Genomic DNA, 20653 nt, shown 5'->3' with positions numbered 1-20653 from the left:
GATTGAATTGATTTTAAATTTAGTCAAGGTCAAAATTTAAAATTTTAATTTAATTAAATTTTTAGATTTAAATTAGACCGAACCTAATCGTGAATAACTCTACCACACCATTACATATAAATAAATTAACTTTAAATGGTAAAACTCAACTGGTTATGTCTTGAGTTTGCTCCTTAGAGGTTATTAGTTCGAGTCTCACAAACTTTAAGGTCACTGGAGGTTTACATGATCGTTAACTTCAGAACCCGTGAGATTAGTCAAGGTGCACGCAAATTAACACAGACACCCACATTAAAAAAAAAAAAAAAAAACTCCCTCGGTTTTACTTATATTATATTTTCAGTTCTACGAGAGACCATGCATGTGCTGGTCACGTTATAAATAGATACCCGTACTGACTATAATTGATTGTGCAATATCTCTGTTTTAGCCACGGATAAAGATCTTGTTCTTATCCACCATGAATACTCTCTTTTCTTCCAAAATTTTGTTTCCTTGCTTCCTTTTCTTCTTCGTTTCACTTGATTGCATCTCATGCACTGATAAAATGCTTTACCAGGACGGCCTTGAAAACTACTTCCAACTCGCTCTCCCTGCAGTCGTTGGACCAGAAAGCATTGCCTTTGATTGCAATGGCAAAGGACCATATGTTAGTGTCTCGGATGGCAGGATCCTGAAATGGCAAGGAGCCAAGCTTGGTTGGATAGAATTTTCTGTCTCTTCACCTCAAAGGCAAGACCTCAAGCCCTTAACATATATATATATATATATATATATATATATATATATGCATCTGCAGTTCATTTTGTTCTCCATCTTCCTTTTTATATATACTACTTAAGTACTTCATATGTAGGAAATCATCTGATAGTCTGAGTGATTTCATCACATAATAAATCCTCGAAGACATGCATCAAAATGAGAAACAGAGCTAGCAGATATATACTCAAATTCATTACCAAAACTAGGGCTCAACTTAGCCTCTGACGCGTGTTTCATTATGAGTCAGATAATTTTTTTAGTAAAAAATAAAAAATAAATATGTAATTTTTTTAATTTTATTTTTTTAAAAAAAATTAATTATAAATCAAACACTTATGAGAACTATTTGTGTCAATAAATTAATGCAAAAAAAAATATTAACACGTCTATTCAACTCGTCTAGCTGTTAGTCGAATAATTTTTTTTCCAACATAAAAGAATTAATGTATAGATGTTATTAATGTGTTTTTTTAAATCAAGTAAAAAACATAACCATGAATCTCAAAATCAACGCTTACATATAATAAAATAAAATAAAGATCATATGTATTAATAAAAATATATAAGATTTCAAATTAATTTTTAACATAACCAAAAAATAGAACAATATTGCAATTGCTTTAGTGAAACATCATTTTCTTAGTCTGCGTAGAATAAATTTCAAAAAACAAAAGGTGTAAAGAAAAATCATTGAAAAACAAATGAACAAAAATAATGGTATAAATAGGCAAAGGGTAAAGAATCCAAAAAAAATAAGTGTAAAGAAAAAAAAAAGAAAAAACTAAAAAAACATTAAAATCATGAATTTAGCATGTGAGTTATAATTTTTTTATATAAAAAAATATTAGGTATGCACACTACTCCAATGTGTTTTTTTATATGAAAAAATAAAAGTATCATTTGAAAAGTCTATGCAATCATCTAACTAAATTTTTTGATAACCATTTATGGAAATAAAAGAAGTTATTAACAATAACCACTAAAGAAATTGTAAAGATGAGATATTTACTGGATTATATTTACTAAATTATTTTATTTAAATAAATAAAAGATAAATCCAACCTAAAGAACCCATGACTTAAACGGTAAATACAAACAAAAATGATTGAATAAACCTACACTATAAAAAATATTATGAAAGATTGAACATATCATAAAAATATAAGGAATGGAAACCTACTGATATGATGAAAACATATAAAAAAAGATAAAAAAAAAACTCGAGTGAATCTGACAGCCAATCCGGATGAACAAATCAAACACATGACCTAATACATGAAATTAAAATTACCCCATAAATAGCAAAGCAAAAACAATATCGGAAAAAAAATATTTTTTAAAAAAATATCAAAGTCAACTCGAACTAATCTTTCAGATCTATTAATTGGGTCATGAGACCATGATGACCCCATTAAAGGCAAACCTAAAAAAAACAAAGAAGCAAAATTCTTAACTAAATAAATATTAAGGGATGAAATTAAGAAAAACAAGTCAATAAAAAAACAATGCAAAACAAAACAAATATCAATTAAAATAAGTAGGACTAAATTCTACATAAAAACCAACTGAAATTAAATGTTACGGGAAAATTTAAATGAAATTAAATGTTTAGGGATAAAATTGAAAAAATAAATCAATTAAGAAAATAATTAAAAAATAACAACTAAAAGAATTGGCACCAAACTTGACATAAAAATTCAATGAAAAGAAATGCTCAATGATTAAATTGAAGAAAAAAAAAATAAATAAATAATTGAAAAAAAAATGGATAGTACTGCCCTCGAACAAATCAAGAATGATAAATTTGCCGCGTATAAAAATCATACTTTTAAAAATTAAACGGTAAAAAAATAATTTCATTGGAGCTCTAAATACACTTAACTGTGGATAAGCTATTCAGTATCTTACTTAATTGTTGACTAAATTGGCGATTTTTGTAGGGGGGGCTATAAATGTTCCTGTAAGTAAGTAAAGCATTATATATTTAATTTTAGGCTGGTCGTAAGGAAAGCAAGAAAAAAAGGAGCTTTTCTAGTGATTAATTTTTACTCTATTTTTTTAGATAACTTGTTTGTATTTTTCAAAAAAAAAATGATCATGTATTTCTACTTCTAAAAATTGGATAGAAAACTTATTTTTGCTTATAAGTGTAGCAGCGTCAGAACTTGTCTCCTTTACTTGTAAGAGTAGCAAGATCAGACAGAACCTTTATGTGACTATTAAAGTGTTCAAGAGTCGCAATTATGCAACATTCAATTCATGTCTTGGTAGTAATTGATTGATAGTCAAAACTTATACAGACCTTGCAGCACTCCTGCAAGTTGCAGCACTCCTGCAAGTTGCAGCTAATGGTGATAACTGATTGTCGGTTTTTAACTTGATTCCAATAGAGATAGACACATGTGTGATGGCTCAACAAACACCAAACTGGAACCGGTGTGTGGAAGACCACTAGGCCTCAAATTCAACTCTGCAACTTGTGATCTCTACATTGCAGACGCGTACTATGGACTCTTAGTAGTAGGACCGGAAGGTGGAGTGGCTACACAACTTGCTGCTTCAGCTGAAGGAGTTCCCTTCAGATTCATGAATGCTTTGGATGTTGATTCCAGAACAGGAGTGGTTTATTTCACTGACAGTAGCATTTATTTCCAAAGAAGGTACTACTGTTTCCAGCCTTTTCTATTCTTTCTTCTATAGCTAGCTAATTTTTTCAGCAACTTAACTGTTTTTGGTATGGTACCCTACCCAGAAATTACTATTTTAGTTCTTTGATCATGCAGGGAGTATTTACTGGCAATCATAAGCGCTGATAAAACTGGAAGGTTAATGAAATATGATCCAAATAGCAAAAAAGTGACAGTGCTGCTCAAAGGCTTAGCATTTCCAAATGGAGTGGCTATAAGCAAGGACAATTCGTTTATTCTAGTTGCCGAATCATTTACAATGCGAATCTTAAAGTTTTACCTTGTGGGTTCTGAAATACATGGACAGGAAACTTTTATTCAACTGGGAAGATTCCCTGATAACATTAAGAGGACAGCTAATGGAGAATTTTGGGTTGCGCTAAATACTGGAAGAGGAAAGATTCGAAGATTGGATTCTACAAAACTACAACAAGAAACTTCTATTGACTGGTTTGTGGATGATCCTGTAGCAGTTAGACTGACTTCAGGTGGTAAAGTGGTTAATGTATTGGATGGAAATGGTGGCAATGCTCTCGATTCTGTGAGCGAAGTTGAAGAATATAGTGGCCTTTTGTGGCTAGGATCTTCCATGAAGCCTTATGTTGGTTACATCAAGAACAAAAAATAACTTGAGTGTTACAAAAAAAATATACTTTATGCTGCCAAAAATTTCCTCGTAGCAGCTATCTATTTGCAGCATTGTTGTAAGAAAATCTCAAATACGAAGTCAATTCCTGTATGGCATTTATAATAAACAGTTGTGTGCTGTGGAAAATATCAAGATAATCAAGGAGCTGCTCCTTATCTTTTCCTTCGTTAATTTCTCTTCCTCTTCCTGTACCAGCATTAAATTACTACTGCCAAACGAGATCTACTACAAAACCGACAATTTTCTGAATTTATGCAGTCAGTGGTGTCACAGGACATGGGATGTCGCATTCCTTAATTACTGTAAGAATTGAGTGCACCTGTCTCATGTACTTGAATTTATGGGTGCATTGAAGCACAGAATATGAAATTGCAGGTCCCTGTCCCTGCTGTAAATTATGATCGTGATCTCTTCATCTTTTTTAATTTACATAAATACAATTTAATCTATTTACCTACCCATTCAACGAAGTCTAACCCCCAAGCTGGATATCAAAACCGAATACATAAATAACAATTGGGAAATAATGCATGAAGTGGTGGGCTCGAAGAAAAACCGCCAAACAATACGAGGATGCTGTCCCAGCTACTTTATGGAAAAGCTATGTGCCCCCCAGGTGCAGAACATCTCCTATTCATTTCGGTTAGTTTGTTGTTAGTAGAGATTATCAACTATCAAGTGCTCCGATGACTTTCTCTAATGAAAAAGGTTTGAGTCGTGGCAGTTTTCTTTGTATACCGGCGCTACGCTACGAGAATCTAATTTTTTTTAAAATGTAAAAGACTTTAAGGTCTTAGGAAATTTTTTACCGTTGTTATCAAACTTATAATACAGTTGTTTTGAATTTCTTTTATAAAGATAATTTTTTTATTAATGTATTTTTTATTTATTTTAACTAATATAATAATTTTAACTGAAATCATTTTTTTTTATTTAAAAATATATATTTTATAATGGTTAAGATAAGTCAATAGAAAATATCAAAATAACATGTTAAAATTTTGTGTGATTGAAAGCTAAAAAAAAATTATAAACATTATAAAATTATATTCAAAATCTATTTAAGCATTTTAATAATAAAAAATCAATTTTAATCAAATTTTTATGAATAATTTATTATCGGTATTATTATTTTCATATCATGTACATAATAATTGAAAAAAATATTAAAATTCAAATAATAAGCTTATAATAATATTTAAGAACCATGTCAAAAATAAAAAGGGAATGAATTTGATAAAAAAAAAATTGGAGTAAAAATACAGAGAAAAAAAGAAAAAATAAGAAAAAAAACTTTAGTAATGAGTTAGGTCAACACCAAACTCATTGTAATAGGCCAGACTCTCATGCTTGACTTTTATTTAGTTTTATTAAAAAGATAGATGAATGTTGTGTGTCATATTTTATAAAATATGTGTGTCTTCCAACGCTAAAACTTGTGAACTCTAACTTGACACTTACACTAATTAATTGAGTTACGACTCAAATTTGCTCTAAAACAATTAAAATATATATATTAAAATGTTTTATTTTTATATAAATAGCAAAGAAACATGAAAAAACCTAGTTATTTTAGTTGTCTAAATAATATAAAAATGAAAAACTATTCGATTGTGTAGTCTAATATTTATATAACTTTTTATGCAACACAAAAGGAGAAAGAAAGAAAACACGAGTTATCATACCTAGGCCTACACCATTAGGCTAATAATATATTTGATGTTATGATGTATAATATTTTTTTATTTAAAAATATATTAAAATATATATTTATTTATTTATTCTAATAACAATATATTAAAACTATTAAAAATACTAAAAAATAATAATTTAATATTAAAAAAAACATTTTTAAAAAACATCTAAAAACAAAAGTAAACTCACCCTGATATTTATAGGCTCCATTCCTTAATTGCTTTCGTGATTTCATGAGCTTGATTTCAAATTATCATGGAAACTAGCAACAAAATGAACAGTTTATCGATACAGATAGTCAACGTAGACAATTTACAATCTTACCTGCAAAATATAATGAAAATGAATTAGGTTTTTACAAACCCTAAATTTTACAGCTAAACTGTAAAAAGATTTTTTATTTGATAAATTATGAATATCAAAATGTCTTGCATAAATAGCGCACATGAATTTTTAAACAAGAAACTAAACCTAGCTATCTAATAAATCCTTAATTAAATAAAATTCTCAAACCTAAGTGAATCAATAAACAACTGTAAAAATAAAAAAAATATATATATATATATTGCAAACCCTAAAATTAGGGCAGAGAAAGAGTATTGTCTCCATGGACTCATTATAATGTTTTTTTTAACAACCATGTAAATCTCCAGTTATTATTATATTAGCAACTACAGGGTTCGAACTTGAAATCACAGGGGAGCAAACCTCTTGGCCCCAAACTCTTACCATTGGATCACCTACTAAATGGTTAACTCATTACAATTTTTATTTTTACTGGTACTAAATAGACTAATGAAAACTCGCTTTATATTTTTATTAATAAGTGATTCCGTAATGCTTTTATTAAATGATCTGATTTTTGTTTTAAAAAAATTAAATTAATATGTTTTAAATATTTTCTAATAATTTTTATGTGTTTGAGTAAAAAATAAATAAAAACTATTTTAATATATTTTTAAATAAAAATTATTTAAAAAGGCACCTTTAAAAAAAAAAAAAGATCCGTGGGGTCAGCGTCCACTATCCAAAACAAAGGCCAGCAGTTTGCCTGGCAGCAGAGCATCAAAGGCCTGTTGGTAATGTGGGCTGTCAATTCAGTCTAAAAGATATAAGCTAGCAGGCCCATAAAGTCCAGTGCTGGCAATTATATGATCGAGGGGTCCAAACAAATCCTCCCTCAAAAACTTCGGAGTGGGCGAAGGATGGCTTCTCATGTATCCTTGCATTCTCGAAAAACAACTTGGTTGTTAATAGTAAGAGTTTTTTTGGGGAAAGAATTTTAATATTAAACATAGCATTTACAAGAACTGATACTCGATGCATTAGATGATGATGATGATAATTTTTTTGCGTCTTTCATATAATTTTAATTTACCATGAAGAATATAAACATAGATTAAACGTGTAGTTGAAAATATTTTTTATATCAAATTAATATATTTTTAGTAATTTTTAATATTTTTATATAAAAATATCCAAAACCCTGACAAAAGATAATTTGAGAAACACTTTGCAAACAATGTTTGAAGTCTCGAATGGTATCCAACCCTGTTCTTGCTTGTAAATTAGATTTAGTCTGACGTGGGTAGCGGGTTTTGGACGATATTCGGGACGCGAAGGGAACCAGGCTTATAAAAATTGCAGACGGAGGCGGGTGAATTTTCCAGCCGCAACGCACCCGATCAAACGACCTTGATAATGAAAACCAGATACAAACCTGCAACTCGCCACCGATATCTGCAAATACTAGAATTAGAAATTGGTAGAAAAACAGAAACTTCCAAGATGAGTCAACTTTTAATGCCCCCCAGAGCAATATCGTAGCATATTTTTCACTTTTCAAGATCAACAATCCAACCAGAAGACTATAGGCAATTTCAGCAAAGACCTCTTCTGGGTTTACTGGATATTTGTTATTACTATTATTACCAAGATGTCCCGGAACTGAATTCGGTCAAACAATTGGTGAAATAAATAAATAAAAAGTCTCATGGGCAAAAGGGTGGACAGAAATTCAAAGATTTGGTCAAGATCTTATCTTAATTCACAAGAAAGAAGAAAAACAAAACCACAGTCACTGTCTAAGGGTATATAATATTACGGTAGTAATTTTTTTAAAAAAAAAATTATTTGAAAATATATTAAAAAATATTTTTTAAAAAAATATTTTTAAAATTTGCATATTAAAACCATTTAAAAATATTTAAAAATTTAATTTAAAATTTTTAATAATGAACAAGTTAAATCTCAAAACATTTAAATATTTAATTACTATCATGAAATATCCCAAGTGCTTGCAGTCAAGTGGAGAAGCTTCGGAGGATGCAATCGCGCAATACATTGGGCCCGAAGTTATTGAAAATGTCACGTCGAAAGCCGAAGATTTGGGCTCTTCTCTCTTTTCTTGTACAAGTTGATAAACGAGATAAAATTTCCTTAACATTGTTGTTAAAATGATGAGTTAAATTATAAAATTAATATATTTAATATATAAAATTAGATTAAAATTCAAAAATTAATAAAATCAGATTTAATTTGTATAAAATCAGTAAACTCGATCCGATTTTGCAAGTTTACTAAATTTATAATATAAACTAAATCAAGTCTAAATTTGACCTTAAAATGTTTGCTAACCAATTTTGCGAGATTGAGTATATCTTTTAAACAGTATACTGGATAAAGCTAAAATTTTATAGGAAAATACTAGACACATGAGAATATATTGTGGTACAATTTTAGATCAAATGGAATTTGGGAACATGATATTTCAGAGGGTCAAATATGTCAAATTAGACCTTTGTGTACTGTTTTGGACATATCTGGAGCTACTAGTTAAATTCTGTTCCAATTCAAGTTGGGTTGGAAACTAGACATTTGAAACTTACCAACTATATACTATAGGCCCAGTAATTCATACAGATGAGAGAGAACAACATGTTTGAAATCAGGACTCAAATCTGCTAAAAACATGCAAAAATTAGAGATTCAGGTTATAGGGAGAAATTTTAACATTAAGATTTTTATTTTTATTTTATTTATTTATTTATTTTCAAATAATTATTTTTAATTTGAATTTTTTCTAGCACATTAGACATTGTTTAGGGGTTTGTTTCATTATTGAATTCATGATAATTAATTACTAGGTTAAGTGTAGTAGCTTACAGCCCAAAAAGAGCCCACTAGGACTTATTGTGGTAGGAACAACCAAGTTGTCACCAAAATTATGTATATTTTCTACTATTCAGTGACTCTCTTGTATTGAAATTTTTTATCATGAGACTTTTTATTTTTTAAAGTCATTAATTTATTGATTCATATTATTTATTTTTTTCATTTTATTTATATTATTTATTGATTATAATATTGTTAATGTATTTTATCAAATTTTAATATAATTTAATTTTTTAATTGAAATTGTTAATATATAATTAAAAAATATATTTATAATTTTACATTTTGAGTTTATATTTTATTTTTTATAACTGTTTTTGATAACTCGAAAAAGGCTACTAGAGGACGAAGTAAACAAACGGTCGAAGTAGCGCTTCAAACTTTAGAAAAGGAGTGGCCCACCAGAATCGTGATCAATTAATTTTCTTCCAAAGTTACCGACATTTATTGGGACTTGGAAGGTTCTTTCTTTGGAATCAATAGAGTGCAGAAGAACCCAACCAGTTTTCTATGGGAGGTCGAAACTATATCTTTTTAAATAGGCGATATTACTTTTTATAAAAAATAATATGATATTAATTTTTATATAAAATAATATGATATTAATTTTAATTAGAATTACGATTGATGAATTTTTTTTAAATTTTTTTTAATATTTTTAATATATTTATATCAAATTTTTAAAAAAAATAATATTTTAATATATTATTTCGAGAAAATAATATTTCTAGACAAATTTTGTCAAATTTGTCAAATTATATATTTGTATACTGTTTTGGACGTATCTGAAACTACTAGTTGAATTCTGTTTCAATTCAAGTTGAGTTGGAAACTAGACATATGAAACTTGTCAACTATATATAAATGAGAGAGAACGACATGTTTAAAATGATAATTCAAATCTGCCAAAAACATGCAAAAATTAGAGATTTGGGCTACATGAAAGAATTTTAACATTAAGATTTTTATTATTTTATTTATTTATTTTCTAATAATTATTTTTAATTTGAATTTTTTCTAGCGTATTAGACATTATTTAGGGGTTTGTTTCATTATTGAATTTATGATAATTAATTACTAGTTTAGGCTTAGTAGCTTGCAACCCAAAAGGGGTCCACTAGAACTTATTGTGTTGGAAACAACTAAGTTGTCACCAGATTTATGTGTATTTCTTACCATTTAGTGACCCCCTGTATTAAAAAATTTTGTTTTGAAACTTTTTATTTTTAAAAATTAATTTAGGCCATGTTTGTTTTCTGGAATTCACTTTCCGGGAAATCACTTTCCAAACTTTCCTGTGTTTGTTTACCGTTATGAAAGTTGGTCAACGGAAAACACTTTCCGGTCAACGGAAATACTTTCCGGTCAACGGAAAACACTTTCCAGTCAAAGAAAAATTTGGTTTGGTTTCCAGGAAAATATTTTCCCTTTTGACTGTGTTTGTTTTCCAGAAAGTGGTTTCCGGGAAACCATTTTCGAAACTTTCCTGTGTTTGTTTGCCGTTAGAAAAGTTGGTCAACGGAAAACACTTTCCAGTCAAAGGAAAATTTGGCTTGGTTTTCAGGAAAGTGTTTTCCTGGAAAATTTGGGCGGAAAACACTTTCCGGAAGTTGTGAAAAATTTAGAAATGTTATTATTTGCTGATTATATCAAATTTGATCCTCAAACTTTTGATTGCTATATATAATTTGTTTTGAATATTTATTTTTCAATTCCATCTCTTAAAATTTAATTTTTATATTAATTTTGGTCCTTATTTTTATAATTGCTATTTGCTTTTTTCTTATCATTTTTTTATTGAAATTTTTTATCTATCAAATTTGGTCCCTATTTTTTTTATTACTTATTTTATTTGAAATAATTTATGAAATGTTAATTATTATTATTTTAATTTATTCACCTTTCATTTTTTTTAATTTTTTAGATTTGATCTCTATTATTTTGATTATTATTTATTTTATTTGAGATAATTTATGAAATTATATTTTTTTTCAATTTCATTCTCATTCAACTTTTTAATTTGTAAGATTTGTTTCTCATTATTTTAATAAACTTGAGAAAAATAAAACATTAATAAGTTATTTTCCAGCTCATTTTCCATGACATAACCAAACACTGGAAATTGTTTTCCAACTTATTTTTCATTACACTACCAAACATCGGAAAATACTTTCCCGGAATTCACTTTTCCCGGAATTCACTTTCTAAAAGGAAACTACTTTCCAACAAACAAACAGGGCCTTATATTGTTTATCTCTCTCGATTATTAATTATAATATTGTTAATGTTTTTTTATCAAATTTTAATATAATTTAATTTTTTAATTAAAATTATTAACATATAATTAAAAAAATTATTTATAATTTTACAATTTGAGTTTATATTTTATTTTTTATAACTGTTTTTGATAACTCGAAAAAGGCTACTAGAGAACGAAGTAAACAAACGGTCGAAGTAGCGCTTCGAACTTTAGAGGAGTGGCCCACCAGAATCGTGATCAATTAATTTTCTTCCAAAGTTACCGACATTTATTGGGACTTGGAAGGTTCTTTCTTTAGAATCAAATATCAATGGAGTGCAGAAGAACTCAACCAGTTTTCTCTGGGAGGTCGAAACTATGGTGTTTGGTATTGCGATAGCTATTGTGGTTGTGAATTAAAAAAAATTGTTTTATAAAAAGTACTTTTAGTTGAGGTTGGTTTAAAAAAATAGGTGTTTAGTTAAAACTGTAGTTGAAATTGAGGTTGAAGAAAAAGTAGTTTAATGTGTTTGGTTAAAAAAATACTTTTCAAATTGAGGTTATAAAATAATTAAAAATATATATTAATATTAATGATTTTTAATTTAAATATTATAGATTTAACTACTGTTATTACATCATGAAATAAATAATATTGATATCAAATATTTTTTATTATTCCATTAAGCTATGTGCAATGTCATCACATACGAAATCTATCCAACAATGACTATATTTTTCATGGTTTCTTAAGTGTGCAACAACAAAAACTGATTTTTTTGTTACGTCATCAAGCGATCTCCTTCTAATTTTTTGAATAGAACACAATAAAAATAAAAATAAAAACTGAATTTTTTTTAACTGGACCGGACCCGGCAAGAACATAATTGGAATTGCGATCAAATTTCACAAATGCTACGTCATCATGCGATATCCTTCTAATTTATGTAGTGTTATTAAATAATATTAAATACTAGTTTTTTGAGTAAAACATGATTTTTTTTTAAAAAATCAACAATTTCATTACGTACAAAATTCATTCGGCAATAACTACAGTTACCATGATTTATCCTGCGTGAAATAAAATTAGGTAAAATATTATCATGAATAAAATTGAGATTACAGTACGAGTAAATTTAATTCACCTTAAACTAATTTTTTAAAAAAACAAAAAAAATATTGTTCACGTGAACAATGCGAGTGCAATTAATTAACTGTACTAGTTTTTCAAAAAAAAAAAACTTTGAGTGCTGGTTAAAAAAAAAAAAAACTGTTCACTTAGTGAACAGTGCGCAGTGGAGCATGGCTCCACTGTTCACTGAACAGTGGAGCCATGCTCCACTATTGAAGTTCCTTTCCCACCACGAGAAGCAGCAAAATGCTGCTTCTCAAAACCTGCGGTCCAATCTCTAATTTTAGTGGGTTCTACCAGCAAGATGCATTTTATTTTCCTTAACCAAACGCTGTCATGTGTGGCTGCGGGTGAACTTCACTCGCAGCCACACTCCCAAACGGCCACTATATCTTTTTAAATAGGTGATTTTACTTTTTATATAAAATAATATGATATTAATTTTAATTAGAATTACGATTGATGAGAAATTTTTTTTAAAAAAACAATATTTTAATATATTATATTTTATATAAAAACACTTAAAAAAAACTAAAAATCCTCGTTAAAAAACAATGACAGGAAAAAAAAAAAAACGATGAATCATCTCCCCTACACGGGCGAAGTAGCTTAACATATACATATACAGTCTCTGCTCTCCCTCTCCCTCGCTACTTTTTTTAGGGCGGGAGATAAATCCATTGCCTTCTAAAATCTGCAGTCTCTTTCCCAAAATTCACCGCTCCAGGAAATAAAATCTCACCGTCTCCCCATTACCAACGGTACCAAATCTTTAATTTTATCTTATTTTCACGTTAAACAATTTCTGTTATTGTGTCTGTCAACTATAACAAAAAAAAATCATTTCAATTTCAATTTAAATATCAGATCCATTTCTCCTTCTCAGCAGTCAATTTATCCAGGTTGGCATGTAAACTCTCTCGTTTCGATCCGATTGATTGATTATGTTTTCTTTTTGAGCAGCTAGGCAAAAAAAGAAGAAAACAAATGGGATATATAGGGTCACATGGAATAGCAGCACTGCACAAATACAAATACAGTGGAGTAGATCACTCTTGTGTTGCTAAATATGTTTTGCAACCGTTTTGGGCTCGCTTTGTTAACCTCTTCCCTCTTTGGATGCCGTAAGTTCCTTCATTTATGCGACATAGATATGTATTCTTCTTGTACTTTATTTAAAATTAGAATATTCACTATATTCACCTTTTCTTTTTGGGTGTGAAAATGGATTTAATTTACTTATGGATCTGCTGCAGGCCGAATATGGTATGATAAAGTGGACTTTACTCTTTGATTAGTGATGCTAAATTATTGGGCTGTGCTTATTTTGTTTCTTTTCCTGATTTGTTCATGTTTTTTGTTTTTTTTTTGTTTTTAAAGATTACGCTTATGGGATTTATGTTCTTAGTGACTTCGGCATTTCTCGGTTATGTAAGTTGGGATTTCGTAAAAATGTCAGTTATGGAGATGTTTTTTCTTTCTTTCCTAGTTTGGGGTTTGTGTTTGTGTTTTAGATTTATTCACCTCGCTTGGATACGCCTCCGCCGAGATGGGTTCATTTTGCGCACGGATTGCTTCTATTTTTATATCAGGTTGATTCTAGTTCTCTCAGGCATTGTAGTTAATATGCTTTTCTTAATGTGCGTGACATGGCTTTTCCTGACTTGGTTTTAATTTCCCAGACTTTTGATGCTGTTGATGGAAAACAAGCTCGGCGGACAAACTCGTCCAGTCCACTGGGGGAGCTTTTTGACCATGGTGATTTATGTTGTTACATAAACTGTCTTTGTTCCCCAACTATTTTATATTGGTGACTGTTTCTTAATGTGCTTTTTTTCCCCAACTTATTGCAGGATGTGATGCGCTTGCTTGTGCGGTGTGTATTTTTCCATCTCTAGTCTTTTTACCTCAACAGATTCAGTTTCAATATCTGTTTCTTGTTGTTTTTCAGTTCGAAAGCATGGCTTTTGGTAGCACTGCCATGTGTGGAAGAGATACTTTCTGGTTTTGGCTTATTTCAGCAGTTCCATTTTATTGTGCAACATGGGAAAAGTAAGTGATACAAATTTGCTGTTATTTGTTTTCTATGGATTTGAATGATGTAATATGACTTCATAAGTTCTATTTAGATTTCTCTTTATTTTGCTCGGACCTTCTGACATCTTCTTTTCTTGACTGGGGTCCTTTGTTTGATTATTTTCCTCATGTTCTCACTCTTGTAAATTTTGTATGTTATTGACAATTTGGATTTTTGCTTCCTTGTGTCCAGCTTTTTCACCAATACTCTTATTCTTCCAGCAATTAATGGACCTACAGAGGGTCTGATGCTAATATACATGGCTCATTTTCTTACAGCTGTAGTCGGTAAGCTCTTCAAACCTGCAATACCCTTGATTATTTTGCACAGTTTTTTAATATAGCATATCATGATAATTTTTTCTGCGTCCATTTTGTTTCTCTCTATTGTCTCTTTTTCTTCCAATTCAAGTTCTTTCCTTTTAAGGTGCCGGGTGGTGGGCTCAACAGTTTGCGATGTCTTTCCCATTCTTGAGTTGGTTGCCATTTGTAAGTGGTAAGAGTCTACAATTTTGCAAAATGCTTGGCAATGAATGCATCATTCCGGTTTTTTTCTACCTTTTCCCTTGCTAGAGATATTTAATGACTTTCCCAGGATTTTATTTCACCTCACATGTCATCTACTGAAATGAGATTTGTTGGGTATTTTTAGCAGAAAATTTTGTGCATAATGTCAGATTATGCGCGCAAACCTTAATCGTGATTGTTTGACATTTTTCTTGATTGATAATGCAATTCAGATCAAGGACTTGCTCAATATATGTTTAGTCTCTTATACATTTTCGTGTCCATCACTTGTTTTTTTATTTGTGTTCTTTGATTCTTTCTGATGTATTAGCATTCACTATTTTCATGGAGTAATTTGCTGTCGTCTTCTTTCTCATTTGTGTTTTTTTCCCCGTAAGACGTGTTTTCTTAAGTGATGTTTGAGTTTCCAGATTTTGCTTTTTAATTGGTGGGATTTCACTATGGTTTTTTTTTTTTAAGAAAACCTGACTCAGAGGTCGCCTTGAGGCAAGGCTCAAGTCACAGGTAGGGCAAGTCGACATGGGTTAACTATTTTTTTTTTTGAATAAAAAACGATGTTGTTCTGATTTTTTTTTAAACAATCAACGGGTTTTACCAAGTCGAACAGGTCGCACCTATTTTTTGATGAACTTGGACCGGTCCAGGCTCCAGGTCGACCTACTTAGCTAGTCCAAGTTATATAACAGTGCTAGAATGTAGATTCTATTTGGTTTGTCATCATCTCAATCCTGGTGGCAGAAACACTAGTTAAAATAGGCAATGATACCATACATGTTAAATGAAAGGACTTGGCTAGGCCCTAGAACAACGGCTGACACACAACTTTGTCATTTCCTTCATGCTTTCCTTTTGCATCTGTATTTTGTTTTCTCCTTGCCCCTTTGTACTTTATTTCATAGTTTTCTTTTTCATGTGTAACTGAAGTTTTCTTTTGCTCTTTATTTTTTAATTTTTAATTTTTTGACTGCAGAAATCCCTACTTACAGAGTTGTGCAGTTTTTAATGACAGCTTTTGCTGTTATACCTACAGTGGGATTCAAGTAAGCAATTATATATATATATATATATATATATCTAAAATGGCTGAAAAAATAGTTCTCTTGCGTGTGTAACACATAATTTACATCTAATGTTCCTAGTTATGATCTTTTCCTTTCTTGTTCAATTGCATTTATTTAAACTTTTTATGGTTACCTGTTCAATTATGAAGAAAGAGTAACTGAAGTTATAACTTGCACATGCTGAGAAAATGACATCATCATTATATTTTTTGCTGGAAGGGGTGGTGGAGGTCTAGGGGTTTCAGCTGTTGCAGATGTGTTTGAATTTTCCTTTATGGGGTCATTTGTGCCATTGGTTAGCATGAATTGCCTGTTATAGATTGTACTGTTGGTGTCTTTAGAGTTCACATGTAGGCCATGATGTAGCTGTTTGGTGAAGGTTATCTTGGATCTACATTACATAATGTTATATATTTGTGCAATGTGACCTTTTTTCTACAGTGTGTCTAATGTCTACAAGGTTGTTCAAGCAAGAAAAGGCAGCATGTTGCTGGCTTTAGCAATGGTAATTCTGTCACCATTTTCACTTTCCTTTCTTAATTATGTGAAAGCTTTGTGAATGTCTTATTATTCCTTATTGCTATCAGCTTTACCCTTTTGTTGTGCTCGTTGGCGGAGTCCTATTGTGGTATGCCTCGACCTGTTATATTTTTTCAATGTGGTTCTTGACACACATTGGGTTTAAGATGAGGATCTTGGCCTTCATATGGACCTTGCTTCTTCTGCAGGGATTATCTGTCTCCATCTGATCTAATGTCAAACTATCCTCATTTGGTCATATTGGGAACTGGACTTGCATTTGGGTTTCTTGTGGTAAGTCACGTGACTACCTTTTGACAATTATCTGTCTCCATTCAGTTCTCTAAATTGCTGTTCTGTTTCCTTTTCAAATTGAAATCCACTAGTTTAGTCATGCTAAGGGATGGTTGATTGAGGTGGACAGTGGAGTAGAAACCTGTGCAGTCTGGTGTTCTGCCTGAAAGTTTGCCAGTTGCGAGAATTTGTATTAAAATGGTGGAGCTGGTTCCAAATAGATTGACTATGATATTGTCAGGGATCTATTACACTTTATAGGGTTTTTTTTAACCATATGACCATTATGGATTTGCGAATTTGGAACTGTGTCTTAACACACTCAAATTACGTGGGCACTGTTGCAAAATGCAGTCACACATGGTTTTTGAATACAGTGCAAATTAGGTTCATCACAACCATGCAGTTGTGCCTCCCCATCATAGCTTTTATATGCTCTTTTGAAGTGGATTTAGCACATATTATTAGGGATCTAATAAAGTCTGAAATTTTCTAGGAATGCAGATTAAAGTTTCGCACATGGCGGTGCTTCAAACAGTCAACTTTTAAATTCTAGCTATATGATTGCATATGTTTCTGTTACAGATGAGTTAGGCATTTGAAGCAGAATAAAAAAAACTAAAAAAAAAGGAATGGAAAATGAAATCAGTGTGCAGATCCCAAAAGGAATGCACATTCACATGTTATTCAGTGTTGTATCTCAACATAAAATTAGATCCATTCATGTCAACAGTTAGCATATGTTCTCATGACAGCTCCTTACTACTTTTGTCTGGAATTGGATCACAAAACCAAATGCAAACAAAAGTTTTGTATGTTCTTGATGATGTGTTTACAGTGGGTGTTGGGGAACTGGGATCTAATGGTATTCATTTGTGCATGCTCCTGTTTTTAAATATTTTCTAAATTATACAAGTGCTGCAAAGTGCAAACGTTTGACTTGTATTGTACCATTTCTGAGAGGAAATTTCATTTGACAGGGAAGGATGATTTTGTCTCACTTGTGTGATGAACCGAAGGGATTGAAAACCAACATGTGTATGGTATGGTTTGTTCAGTTCTCAACTATTAAACATCTGTGGTCTTAAAGTTTGTCCTTATGCTTTAATAGAAAATTTTGAGATTCTGGTGTATATCACCAGCATTGCAGGAATATTTAGATCTCTCAAGTCTAATGTATATTAACTTTTTGGATAATTCACTGAAATATCCAACAAATGTTCTGCCCTATCTTGAGCTGTTTCACTGGCACTTATGAGACACAACAATTGCTCGTTTATTAGAGTTAATATGTTCTGAGCAATAAAATAATGCAGACTTGTTCTCCATGAAGTATTCATATCAATGTTCTGAAGGAATACTTGTGGGAGGACTATTGGGTGTTCTTACCTCTAGTATCAAACTGGTTATTGTTGAATTTCCTTTCCCACCGAAGTTTCCATTTCTGCTGTTTTTCAGTTCTCAACATCATTCCTGGGAAATTTATTTTATATGTAAACTTAATTAACAAACGAGTGCTGCACAAGTAAGTTACAAGTATTTTTTCCTGCAGTCTCTGTTATATCTACCATTTGCCATCGCAAATGCACTCGCAGCCAGACTGAATGATGGGTAAGTGGTCACTGGTCATGTTGTTTTAGTCTCTGATGTTAAACAATAGGCATCTATTTGATCTATTTTTGACTGTCGTGTTAACTTTACGAAAACCTTTTATTGCAGAGTTGCTTTAGTTGATGAGTTCTGGGTTCTTCTTGGTTACTGTGTATTCACAAGTAAGCGCCTGTTACGTTGGTTTTGTTTATAGTGGTGATATGTCTTTAATTGCTTGTTTTACACTAGAAACCGTTCTGCACAAGTTAATCAATGTTTTGTTTTCTGATTTTGCATTTTTAAGTTTTGAGTTGGTGCAATAATTCATATTGCTCTTACCATGTGCTGCTACAGTTTTGTTTTATACCTTACAATTCTTTTTCTGAACTCAGTGGGACTCTATTTGCACTTAGCCACATCTGTCATCCATGAAATTACAACAGCTCTGGGAATATGCTGCTTCAGGTGAGAATCTGCTTGTACCTAGGAGTGTTCATGGTTCGGTTGGGTCCAGTTTGTGAGGAAAATTCAGATAAAAAAGTCGTAAAGGTTTCAGCATAATCCAACTGGGATTGAAAGCTCATTAGACCTAACTGAACCAAAAATGATTTTATTTTTTGAATTCAAATCTGAGCAACACCAATGACTACTATTAAAAAACCAAGCCAAATTAAATTATGTGAACTAAGTGGGGTTAAAAAATGTTCTAGCAAAGATGTTTTGCACAATCGGGCTACGGACATCTGGTTAGTTTTTTGCAATTATTGAACAAGATGCATTTGGTCAAAACCTGTCTGGTTCAAGGTTTAGTTATTATTATGGCTGATCTTGGTATTTGATTCTCTGAAGTCTGCTGAGTGTGCTTGAGTACACGTGGATCAATCTGATTTTCATCTGCTTGTGGCATTCATGGTGCTCTTTAATAGAAGTGTATGCTTTTCGCAGTTGGGATATTTGGTTACTTTTACAACCAAGTTGTTTCTCAAATGTGCTTATTAGCTATGATATAGCTGCATACAACATCTTGGTTTTTAATTGCTTCTGTTCTTAATTTACAGGATAACTAGGAAGAAGGCATGAAAACGATAGTTCTGATTTTGGTATGTCCTTCCGAACCTATGTTCTAATTGTTGTTAACTGTATTCAAATTTTTGGAGTATGCTATATGGTTTGATTACAGTTCCATCTTGTATCCGAGGTTTTTGTGATTTCATATGCTTCATTATGAATTTTTTCAGCTGGCAATTCTGGAGCAACGGGGCAAACTATCTGTCATGTTACTTTTACCCCCCTCTGTTACAGACTATTCAACTAGTGTGATAATAGAGTAGGTGAACTGAGGAATTCACACTTTTTAAGCATCGTTATATATTGAAATTTATAGTGGATGCCAGAGTTTTCTATGCTGTGTTCAATGGGGGTGGGTGCTATTATGTCTATTTCTGGATGAGTTGAGTTCAGTTCAGGGAGAGTCATTTAGCTGTTGAATCCTGTGCCTGGTAACGCTACCTGCACGGTTGAGCCCTGGCTGTTTCATCCAGGGCATTTCATAGGTTTCCTCATGTCAGTGATGTCGGAGTTCTGGTTTCATTTCAGAGGTGGGTCTTTTAAAAGGATTAAAATGATGGTCTCTAGTCACAGAAAATTGATAACCAACCAACCATAGTAGTGTGATATGCTACTGTCTTGATTATATTCTCACTTGATGCCACATGATGTGTTTCTATTAAACTGTTTGTTGAATCTAATGAGTAAAACTTGCGACCGTGGATTTTCTTTCGATCTAATGGCTAGGATGACTTAATATCTTCTTTCTTTGCTTTTTCATTTTTATCCACATTAATCATCATCTCTCCGTAGTAACATTTCTCCTCGGCAATAGAAGAGCTTCTATAGGTCCTATTTCCCCCCTCTTATTTATACTTATGCCCACCCTCAATTTTCAAAATCATTTTGTTTGGTAATAAAGGAAATCTAAGTTGTGTTTGTTTTTGCGTCTAAAAAGTGTTTAAAATTTTTATTTTGCTTTAAAATATTATTTTTAATAATTTTAGGTTATTTTGATATGTTAATATTAAAAATAAATTTTTAAAAATAAAAAAATATATTGTTTAGATACATTTTTAAATAAAAAATATTTTAAAAAACAATCCCTATCATTATCTCCAATATTATCAAAGTCATCAGGTTACATTATATTAACAGAGTTTCCAATATTATCGAAGTCATCAGGTTACATTATATTAA

The 20653-nt window shown here is 30.9% G+C and overlaps 2 protein-coding genes across 3 annotated transcripts; both read left to right on the top strand.

Annotated features, from left to right (window-relative positions):
• The first annotated feature begins 399 nt into the window (after positions 1-399).
• On the top strand, positions 400-4269 carry LOC7485926 (protein STRICTOSIDINE SYNTHASE-LIKE 10). The gene is made up of 3 exons (XM_002312317.4): positions 400-732; positions 3153-3422; positions 3546-4269. Exons 1-3 carry the CDS (start codon positions 461-463, stop codon positions 4075-4077), a joined length of 1074 nt encoding a protein of 357 aa, XP_002312353.2. The 5' UTR covers positions 400-460; the 3' UTR covers positions 4078-4269.
• An 8642-nt stretch (positions 4270-12911) lies between these two features.
• LOC127905699 (choline/ethanolaminephosphotransferase 1-like) lies at positions 12912-19809 on the top strand. 2 transcript variants are annotated; one of them, XM_052455505.1, is made up of 20 exons: positions 12912-13099; positions 13302-13462; positions 13595-13604; positions 13719-13769; positions 13853-13930; positions 14021-14096; positions 14192-14214; positions 14290-14390; positions 14608-14702; positions 14842-14910; positions 15913-15982; positions 16445-16508; positions 16591-16631; positions 16732-16816; positions 17797-17859; positions 18369-18427; positions 18536-18588; positions 18799-18871; positions 19465-19506; positions 19645-19809. In XM_052455505.1, the coding sequence occupies exons 2-19, from the start codon at positions 13326-13328 to the stop codon at positions 19484-19486; spliced, it is 1170 nt and encodes a 389-aa protein (XP_052311465.1). In that variant the 5' UTR covers positions 12912-13099; positions 13302-13325; the 3' UTR covers positions 19487-19506; positions 19645-19809. The 2 variants fall into 2 exon arrangements, with proteins under 2 accessions (XP_052311465.1, XP_052311466.1); XM_052455506.1 differs by lacking the exons at positions 12912-13099; positions 13595-13604 and having other exon boundaries at positions 13315-13462.
• The last annotated feature ends 844 nt before the right edge of the window (positions 19810-20653 follow it).

The sequence above is a fragment of the Populus trichocarpa genome, chromosome 8, assembly GCF_000002775.5.
Source record: "Populus trichocarpa isolate Nisqually-1 chromosome 8, P.trichocarpa_v4.1, whole genome shotgun sequence".
NCBI lineage: Eukaryota > Viridiplantae > Streptophyta > Magnoliopsida > Malpighiales > Salicaceae > Populus > Populus trichocarpa.
Note: the sequence above shows the minus strand (reverse complement) of the source record. Positions and strands in the feature narration are given on the sequence as shown.